The sequence below is a fragment of the Brassica oleracea genome, unplaced genomic scaffold, assembly GCF_000695525.1.
Source record: "Brassica oleracea var. oleracea cultivar TO1000 unplaced genomic scaffold, BOL UnpScaffold00418, whole genome shotgun sequence".
NCBI lineage: Eukaryota > Viridiplantae > Streptophyta > Magnoliopsida > Brassicales > Brassicaceae > Brassica > Brassica oleracea.
In genome coordinates this window covers 89115-99649 of record NW_013617416.1, presented here as the reverse complement: position 1 = coordinate 99649, position 10535 = coordinate 89115, and the positions used below count along the sequence as shown (strand labels likewise).

Here is a 10535-nt window from a genome sequence, read left to right as displayed (position 1 = left end):
TTCTAGCGTAGGAGTCGCAATTTGCGTTCTTCGTCGGCCAGAAGAAGCCTAGGCTTCTCACTTTGATCGCTAATGCTCGTCCGCCCGAATGGTTTCCTCCAGCGCCTTCATGCGTTTCGGCCATAACCCTTACTATCTCATCACCATGGATTGGCTTCTCAATGCGGTGTATTGGGATGGTTCGTTTAACTTGATCCCGAAGCTTGCTTCCAAGGGCTGCGAGGGCGTCGGCACAGACGTTTTCTCCTCTGGGAACTTTGACGAGTTCGAAGAATTCGAACTCTGCGGCTAAGCCTTGTACTATCTTGAGGTAGGCGTCCATCCGATCGTTGCGGGCGTTGTAGTCGTGGGTTCGAGTCCCACGGTGGGCGCCAGTTGTTTGAACGGGATTCAGTTTACTAGGTTGAAAGAACTCGGAAATGGGATGACTAAAGACGTTTTATTAGATTCGAACCAAAGAGTTACAAGAGTGACAGGAAAGTGAGAAACACAGTCCAGAAAGCTCAAAGCAACAAGATCAAAAAGATGACTAAAACCCTAGATCTAGCCGCTCAGTGTGTAAAATCCAAAAGTCCCTTTCTTGTTGCTTCCTCTTCCCCTTTTATAGGCCTTCTGTCCTTGATGCCCTAATTTCGTACCTCTTTGGGCCTTGATGCCAGAGGCCGAGTATACGGGCCTGAGCAAAGTTCCCTCCAAGCCGGGTACTTCGGGTCGGCTTAGTCGACCGGCTAAAAGTACTCTAAGGTCGAGCTGACGGCTTTAGCCGCCGAACCGACTAAACTAATCCAACTTTCTGGATTAGGGCCTGTTATTCGATGGGCCTTGTGGAGGGATGTAATCTGTCTCCTACAACAACTCAATTCTGAAAGCCCAAGAAATTTCAAATGAAAGCTATCACAACATTAATCCTTTGTCTATATATAACATACAATACGTTCAAAACACTCAAGCATAATATGAAGAAGATAACATATATACAGAAAGTACGTCTTCGAGTTTGCAGAGGAACGCAGAAACACTTCAATGCCTAGCTCTTCTTTTGGATCTGAAGAACTTCTCTCTAATTGTGATTAACTCTTTTAAAGCTTCACCCATTGCCAATCGGTTCACTGGATATTCTTCACAACACCTAAGTCCCACCTCAAAAACTAGTTTCAAGCAGTCGGCAACAGGGAATCCGATTCTAAGGCCGTTATGAAGAACCGCTTCATCTGCGACATCCAACACTCGTCCTGGCAACGCAGATTCAATATAGCTGTAGAGCGTAAAGTTTCCTCCAAACAACTCATTGGTTGGTCGCTTTCCACTGAACATTTCCAAAAGTAGAATCCCAAAGCTATACATATCACCGTGTGTTGATACTTGCCCACCCATTCCATATTCTGCACCATATTTTATAGAAACAAGACTGTAGAAATAAAGAAGTATATACGCTTTTTATTATTTAAATATTGAATATGTGTGATATTTTTTACCTGGTGCAGCGTAGCCAATGGTTCCTCTGACACCGGCCGAACTAAGCTGATTGAGAAAGTATTCCTGGTCGAATTTGAGGAGGATCTGAGCCAGACCAAAGTCGCTGACATGTGCAGTTAGATCTTCATCTAGAAGGACGTTGCTTGGCTTAAGATCACAATGAGCTATAGCTTCATGGGAATGAATATGAAGATAATCCAAAACATAAGCCACGTCTATTGCTATGTTAAGTCTTTCAAGTAATGTCAAAGTTCTAGAGGGTCTACGAATCTCTTCCACTTCATCCGGATGCAACCACATATCCAAGCTTCCATTTGGCATGAACTCGTAGATTAATGCTCTGAATTGATTTCCTTGGAAATCAATACTTGAGCAAGCCGTCAACAATTTGACAAGATTACGATGCCTTACATTTTTCAAAGATTCACACTCTGCCATAAAACTCTTCAAAGCTCCACGTTGCTGCAAGTTTAAAACTTTCACTGCAACAACCTTGTTCTCTGGAGGAATCAATGCTTTAAAAACAGTACCAAAACAGCCTGAACCAACCAAATTACTCGAAGAGAAACCATTTGTCGCATTTCGAAGATCTCCATAGCTTATTTGTTCATGGAAAGTGCCCAAGGTGGAAGGAGATGCTTCATTGGTCTTATTCCTCTTTCTGTTTCTGAACCAGCAAAGAGAAACAAAAGCTATGAATAACACCAAAAGCGCAGATACGCCTACGCTTATTCCAATCAAAACTTTCTTCGAGAAAGAGGAATGCTTGCATGGCTTTAGTTTCAACTCCAAGACGCCTCCACATAGGTTTATGTTTCCAGAAACTGAAACTATAGTAGCATTCTTAAACTTTCCTTCTGTTGGAACTTTTCCCTCGAAGTTGTTAATGGATAGATTGAGATGTTCCAATGAGCTGAAATTTGCAAAATACCCAGGTATGCTTCCAGAGAGATTATTGTTTGAAAAATCAACTTCTTTAATACCCAGCAACCCACTTATGTCTGGAATGGTTCCATCAAAAGAATTTCCTTGTAGATCAAGTTGTACCATCAAGAGACACTTTCCTAAAGTCTCTGGGAGTTTCCCTGATAGTCTATTGTGCGCAACAGAAAGTGTGCCAAGATGTTCAAGGCTTCCAACAGTTTCTGGCAGAGAGCCGGTCAATAAGTTATTTGACATGTTTAGTAAAACAAGCGGCGCAATTTGCATGATCTCCTGAGGTATAGTCCCATCCAGCTTATTATCTTGAAGATAAAAATACAGCAGATGACTACATTTACCAATGCTAGGAGGAATGCTTCCTTCAAAGCTATTGTTAAACAACCAGAGACTTTCTAATCGCGTGATGTTGCCTAAAGAGGATGGTATTTCTCCTGACATTTTATTTGACCCGACACTGAATTCTTCTAATCCTGAAAGCTTTCCAAGAGAGGTTGGGAGGGCTCCTGTCAATAGATTGTTTCCCAAGGAAAGTATATTTAGGTTTATGAGATTTCCATTGTCGTGAGGAATGCTTCCAGAGATGAAATTCGACTGAAGTTCTAATATGTTGATGTTCGTAGATAAATTAGCTATAGAGGTAGACAAGTCACCCGCAAGCCTATTGTAAGCTACAAGTAATTCACTCAGTTGGGTGCAGTTACTTAAAGCTCCAAAAAACTCAAGATCTTGAAAAGAGTGACTTCCAAAAGAATTAGTATGAAGTGACAGGAGTTGTAAATCTCGTAATTTTCCAAAGCTTGGAGGAATACTTCCTGTCAGACTATTAATCTCCATTCCCAAATTTTGAAGATTTGAGATGTTTGGAAGTGTTGCTGGAATTGCGCCAGAGAAAGAATTATTTCCGATAAATAACCCTTGAAGGTGTGGTAATAAGTTACCAATATCAGACCTCAAGCTCCCAAAGAAACCATTATCAATGATGTTTAAATTCTCAAGCAATGACATATTGTAAATTGCCTGAGGAAAAACACCTGAGAAATTGTTTGTTGCTAACTGAAGATCCACCATGTTAGCCAATCTAGCTATATCATTAGGAATTTCTCCTTCCATAATGTTTGCTACAAAGCTAAGTTCTTCGAGGGAAGTCAAGTTTCCTAGAGATGCAGGAAACTTTCCTTTAAGGTTGTTTCGACCAAGATCTAACAAAACAAGTTTCCTCAATGACCCTAGTTCCCAAGGAACAACTTGTGAAAGAGAGTTTGAGTGTAAATGAAGTTCCACCAATCTAGAGCAGTTAAACAGGCTAGTTGGAATCTCTCCTTTGAGAAAATTAAATGACATAAATAGGTGTTTAAGCCTAAACAAGCTTCCCAACTCTTGAGGGATGGTACCACCAAAACCGTTACTAGTGAGATTAAGTGATATGAGAAACGAAAGATTACCGATAGATGGCGATATCACCCCACCTAATTGCAATCCTCCGAGGTTCAGACCAGTAACCCTTTTGTGTTTCTTGCCACATTTAACCCATGTCCATTTGCAGAGAGGGAATGAGTTGTTCCATGAGGACAGAACAGCCCTTTTGCCTTTAGATACTTGAGACTTGAACTCGAGCAACGTTTGCTTATCAGTTTCATAGGTAAACATGTATCCTTCAAGTAACATTAGAGTACTGAAAGAAAGTAAAAGAAAGAGCCTCATTTTTCTATTTTCTTGCAGGAACGAAACTGGAAAACAAAAATGCAACTTACTAGAAGAAATACCACGCAAAAAGAAAATTGCAAGACTTGTAGAAAGGCAAAAACATTCCACTAGTCATAACGTCCTTTCTGCGTTTATCATGGGTTTTCTTTTATAGTCAAAAACGTTAATCATGGGTTTACTATTTTATGAAGAAATAAATCAGAGACGAGCTTGGGGCTAGAAGATTCTAGTTCATATTGACTTCGACCATCTCAGTATTTGGATTTTTTTGGGGAAGAACAGAAAAATGTGTCGTGTCAATATTAAAGGAACAGTGAAAGTTATCATCGTTAACTCTTGGAGCGTAATTTAGACGGGCACGTCGTGTTTTTATTATTAAAGGAAAGACTATTAAGAACGTGTTTAATAGAGAATTCTTAAGGTAGAGTTTTTAGCGGAATATAATAACTCGTCTCTTAATTTTTACTAAAAAGAGCTATAAACCGGTTCTTAAATATCTTATTTAAGAACCGGTTCTTAGTTTTTTTTAGTTAAAAGTTAAAAGACGGATTTTTATATTCCGTTAAAAACATCACCCTAAAAACCTCCTATTAAACATGCTCAGAGCATTTACACGAGTTTCTCATGAATTAAATTAAAGAAAATAAGTAAAAAGTAAAGGTAAAACGAAGAGAGAGGGAACGACCGATTCGTCTTTGAGAGACTCGAGTCTTTCCATAAGAGACTATTTTCACAAGGCGATCTATACCGATAAAATAGACTTTTTGAGGTTTTATAGAGCGTCCACATCAGAAAAAAAAAACTTATCTGCCACGTAATTTAAATCATATCACCGAAAACATTGACATAATGTATAATTTTTACATTTTAGTATTACTCATAAATATACGGCCTGATAAATATATTGGCCTAATGGCCTGATAATATTACTCTAAAAAACCAAAGTCCACGTCACAATCCAACTTCTCTTCCTCGCTGAGTAACTATTAGTTATTAGTTGTAAAATATTTGTAACCAGTCCGATTAAATGAAATCAACTTTTAACTTCTCCATAGTGTAATACTAGATCTTGATCCGCGCCCCCGCATGGGTGTTGGATTTAACTTGCGTTCAATGTAAATTTATAAACCATTGATTTTATAAAATGTCCATTTATATTTTTATGTTTTGTAAAAGATATATTTATAGTAGAATATATTATATTATAATATAGATGTTTGATAATAATTTTTTATCTGTACGTAATATTATATTTATAATTTTATAACTTGATGCAATTTGATGTAATTGTAATATTCATATATTAACCTATTGATATTTTTGTTTATTTATTTAAAAATGATTTAATTTTTTTACAGTAGATTTTTATGAATTATTATTAATTTTATGATATTTTGTTTTCTTGAAAATTGTATTGTAACAAATTAATATATACTATATATTACAGTTTGTGTTTTTATTTTCAGCAAAAAGAAATAACAATTCATTGTAGTTAATTAATTTAAATTTTTGATTTTAAGTGAAGTGGAAGATTTGTAAATAAGAAAGAAATGCAATGGCTAAATATTTAGCTCGCTCTGAGGCATATCGCTATAAAACCTATCATCCCACTAACTTCAACCTCACACCCATCGAAAAAGACTTCAAAGAAGACTCCAGCAAAAAAAAAAAAATGGCTCCACCATCGATCCTTGCCGTCCCAAAAACGTTCGACGACATATGTCGATGTGTGATGTTACTTCTATGAACTAAATCAGATCAGTAGGGCAATATTTGGAGCAGACCAACGAATGTCAGGAGGAAAATCCTAAACTCATATATGATGAGTACAAAGCTTTGGAGGTGATTTGAAAATAAGCACTATATGATCACTTATGCATTTACCTCTTTGTTGATCTACTTATTAACAATGATTTGTACGGTAAATGAAGAAAGCTTGGAAGGTACTGGTTTAGCAAACTCTAACAATCAGTAGTCACACTTGAATGATTCATGGTTCCATCGGGTCTTATATGTGAACATAATTGCAATAACATTTGCATTGTCTTGAAGATTATGTTGCAATTGAGTTTGATCTAATGTACATTTGAACTGATAAAAGAACTTGATTGTTGTAGCTACTTCTCAATCCTCAGTCTGATGATTTTTCTCAGCTATCCCAGGTAAGAAGAAGAAACAAAAATGTAGGAGATAATATGTTTAAAAAAAGTTGAAATCCTAAATGCTTTTTTGTCATCTTCTCTAGATTGAAAGATAAAGAAAAGAAAGGGTCTGCAGGATTAATGCAGGAGATGATGAGTCCCACATCAAATGGCGCTTAGAAGTTATAGAAAGAAACAAAAGTGAAAATACCAAAGTTTCAGGGTGAGTCTAATGAAAGTTGTTGTAGAATGGTGGGGGGGGGGGTTGTTGGGGGTGTGTGGTCATGACGTGATGGTTGTTAAAGAAAACACAGATCAGAGATCAGAGCAGTGGAGAGAACGAAACAGAGTAAATAAAAGAAGGAAGAAAATAGTTTCGAGATGGGTTTTTGCATGCGCAATTTTGGTATTTGCCAAGCAACAGAGTTCAGATCGAAGGTATATATTTACAGTGGACATGTAAAAAAAGGCATAATAACTGTCGTAGGTATTACCAGAGATAAGACGAAGCCATAATCATCATTTCTTCCTAGACCTGCTAACATGAACACTAAAATATGTGTGTGAAGGCAAATTTGGAAGAGTACGCAAGTAAGGAAAATCAGATTATGATAAGACCACACTGCATAGAATCTACATCGGTTGACATTTTAGAATTCTAATGTACGTAAACTCCATCCGAAAACATGCTTTAAACGAGTATTAAATGGACAAGCTAAAAGGTCAAAATTTTCAAGAAAAGATTAATGTTTTCATTAAATTGAGTGAATCTTAGTAGCTGAAGGCATACAACATATGGATTTGTGGGATTTATTGTCGTCCCAATATCAAACAATCCCTAATAACTCAACCTTAAATAAATTACCTCGGACCATTAGCATAACATGCACCAATTTTTCTTCTATAAAATAAAGACTAATTCAATCAAATTAGGTGCTGTGAGAGATTGTACGAATCTGAGGAAAACCTACACTTGTGGCTAATAGGATTAATTTAAAAATGTATGTTTACTTCACCTGCAACTAGATTTAAAGATTTCTAGCAAACAGAAGATCCCATTATTTATCTTCAACATCGACATTTTCCCCGAAAATGCCGGTAGCAAACATGACACTTCTCATTCTTCAATGACGCTGGGTTTTAGCGATGGGCATGTGGTACAAACCTAAGCAAACGGAACCGACCAAACTAAAATTATCAGTTCTCTGTTTTCATTAATCGGTTTGTGGTTTGGTTGGCAAGCAATGACCAACTGGTGAGAACATATTAACCAACTAAAATGAATATACAGAAATAGGCCAAAAAACAAAACAAAAAAATTGAATAAACAAAAGTTTACCCACTCACCTGATTTTTTTCCAAATAAACAGATATATAGACCACTTTTAGTTCAAATATATATATTTTCAAAGGAATAAGAAATGAAAAAATATATATCAAAATTAATTTTATTTTTAGTTAAGAATAAATTAAATATATAAAATATATATATATTTTTCATTTATTTGCATATTCCCGCCCTACGGGCGGGTTGATCACTAGTCTGTCTATACAAATAAAGTTGAATTTGCTCTTTTGAAGGGCCGAATCCCTTCGCGTGTTGCAGTATCAAAGCATTTGCGATTTTCCATTGCCTGTTCTCTATTTTAAGCGTTAGAGAAATGGGCTTTTATTACAATAGTTAGGTTTGGCCCCAAACTAGAGCCCGTTAATAGATCCATTCGGTATTAGGGTTTGTCGTCGTCTTCCTCTTTCACATGCTACCTCCACAATGTAAGTCAGATTTAAGCATCGAACTCTCTAACGTCTCGCCGATCCATAAATCATTTCTTTACTCTGAGTTTTCGTTATTAATCTACTCCGCCCACATCTATCAATCAATCAATACACCTCTTCGTTTTCCACGGTAACAGGTTGAAGCGTCAGCTATAAATGTCGCTCCTTTCTTCGATGCTCTGCACAACTCAAACGATATCCAAAAGCAATTATTTTCATAGTCCGATGACGATTTCGTACATAATCTGAGAGCCGGCCGATGCTCAAACACCGCGGAGGTCTGAGGTCCGTCTACAAATCTGTTTCATCTTGTCTTCACGTGTTTATTTTTACAGAATATTGATGTTTTTATTTTTTTTCTTTAACAGCACCATGTACTTATGCAAATACTTTACAATCAATTTAATGAATAAGTTCCAAGGGATTTTGTCTTTTAACTGCAGCACCGTGTGGAAGGTGTTGTTTGGGAAGGTCAGTGGAAATGGTGATTTACATATTGAATTAGTTGTTATGAGTTTTTCTGTGGACATTAGTGTTTCTTGATCCTGACTCGCCAACATGACATAGGTTGCTGATTCACTTGAAAAAGGAACATAACATGAAGATGAGTACATGATCAGTGAAAAGGAGCTTCTCGTCAACATGTTTAGATTCATCCATCTCTTTCCATAAACACATGCTTCTGTTGCTGCTGCCTGATATTTCACACATGATGAACTCACTAAGGTGTGGAAAACGATGGTAAATCCCATTTTAAGAATTTCGTTGACAGGATACAAGCTTGGAGCCCTTTGAATGCAATGGCTGCAAGACAAGGTTTACCTTAAATCCTTTGATGTTGGTATTAATTAATCATCCACTTGTGATTCTGGATATTGACGTTGTTCTCCTGTCTCCTCTTTCAGGTCTACTCTATCCATGAAGCTGCAGAAAACAACCTAAAGCGCTTTGCAGAAGAGTTTGGTCCTGAGTGGGCAATGCAACACTTGGTTCCACAGGTTTGTTCTTATTATTATCGGTATTCTTTAGGCTGCATAGATAATGTTCCATCTGTTGACCTTTTTTTTTGTTCTTTCAATGTAAACAGGTATTGGACATGGTCACAAATCCGCACTATCTACATAGGATGATGGTTCTACGAGCAATATCTCTCATGGCTACTGTAATGGGATCTTAAATTACATGCTCTAAGTTTCTTCCTTTGGTGGTTGAGGCATCAAAAGACAGGTGATAACGATAGAGATGACTTTGGCTAGCTTCTTCAAGAAAACATCTTAGTTTTGACGTGTTGTGCGTATCTCTGAAGAGTTCCAAACGTCAAGTTCAATGTGGCAAAACTTCTGCAATCGCTCATCCCCATAGTCGACCAGTCAGTAAGATGAGAGATTAAACATATAACACAATTGCATCAAATATATAATGCAGGTTGTTGAGCTTTGTTTGTATCAAAAAAATTGTAGGTGGTGGAGAAAACAATATGTCAGTGTTTGGTGGACCTAGAGATGGCAATTGGGTTGTACCGACCCGCCTTGTCCCGCCCCGCCGCGGTACACAGTCAATGCGGGTCTTGGCGGTACAGGCCCGCGCGGGACGTGGTCACTAGAAGTGCTGCCCAATCCCGACCCGCGACTTGCACAAGCATTGGCGGTACAGGCCCGCGAGTGTGTCAAAGCCAGCCAAGTCTATGTTTCCTCACCTGCAAAAGCTAACATCAAACTCTCACCCACATTACTAACAAGTCTTATCAAACTAAACGATCAAGAGCAAGCAACCATATGTAAGAGATGTACCTTGTTTTAGATGGCTCAGTGACTTGTAATACTGCAGCAAACTCATCTGTAGTTTCCTAAGCCAGCTTCACATGTAAAACACTCTCTTTATCTTCGGTGGAAGAGCCAAAGTCAAACAAAGCTCTACTTGAAACATAGAAAGAAAGAGATCTATGTAAGAAGAACACAAGTATATACTAGTAACCCAGTCATTGTGATTATCATAGAAACTCAATGTAACATGTTAAAATAAAACACCTTGTCAACGGTCTGCTTTCATACCTAAATTCTATCAGCTCTTATCATAAGCATTGGAGACGACAAAAAAAATAGAACATAGACTAACCTGAGGTCCTTAAGCTTATAGATTGGAATGCAAGTGTCCTTTGCATTCTCATATCATTCTCCTCCTTGATCGTATTACAATCCCCCACTCATCACATGTCATTATAAAGAAAAAGTTTTAGAAAATTTATGACTTATGTCACTTGAGTTTATACGATCCGAACATTAAGAAACAACTGCCATGAGGATAACAAGCAACAGTGCCTAGTTTAATTTTACAGACCGAACATACTTCTGACTTCAATAACAAGATAAAGAAGGAAACTTTATAACATACAACTACACACAAGAACAACAACGCTAACATGAAAAATGCGTATTAGCAAACATTGACTTGATGATAACAACAAGAACAGCTTAAACACCCCAAATATTGTAGATA

At 37.4% G+C, this 10535-nt stretch overlaps 2 protein-coding genes and 1 long non-coding RNA gene across 3 annotated transcripts in view; all 3 read right to left on the bottom strand.

Moving 5' to 3' along the window:
- Positions 1–322, bottom strand: part of LOC106319607 — a 1043-nt gene extending 721 nt beyond the window's left edge. The window contains exon 1 of the mRNA XM_013757991.1: positions 62–322. Coding sequence (XP_013613445.1) covers positions 62–322 — 261 coding nt within the window. The remainder of the gene's footprint in view (positions 1–61) is intronic.
- Positions 323–1020: 698 nt separating this feature from the next.
- On the bottom strand, positions 1021–4119 carry LOC106319622 (probable LRR receptor-like serine/threonine-protein kinase At3g47570). The gene is made up of 2 exons (XM_013758006.1): positions 1476–4119; positions 1021–1382 (listed from the first exon to the last, which is right to left on the bottom strand). Exons 1-2 carry the CDS (start codon positions 4117–4119, stop codon positions 1021–1023), a joined length of 3006 nt encoding a protein of 1001 aa, XP_013613460.1.
- Positions 4120–9704: 5585 nt separating this feature from the next.
- On the bottom strand, positions 9705–10240 carry LOC106319626. Its single transcript, XR_001265511.1, has 3 exons — positions 10155–10240; positions 9830–9955; positions 9705–9735 (listed from the first exon to the last, which is right to left on the bottom strand). It is a non-coding gene; the product is annotated as an uncharacterized LOC106319626 (long non-coding RNA).
- Between the last annotated feature and the right edge of the window lie 295 nt (positions 10241–10535).

Excerpts from the sequence above, each read along its gene's own strand:
- LOC106319622 (XM_013758006.1), bottom strand. The coding sequence starts at position 4,119 with ATGAGGCTCTTTCTTTTACTTTCTTTCAGTACTCTAATGTTACTTGAA. Across the intron at positions 1,383-1,475 it reads CATTGGCTACGCTGCACCAG|AATATGGAATGGGTGGGCAA; the intron begins GTAAAAAATATC and ends AATATGGTGCAG.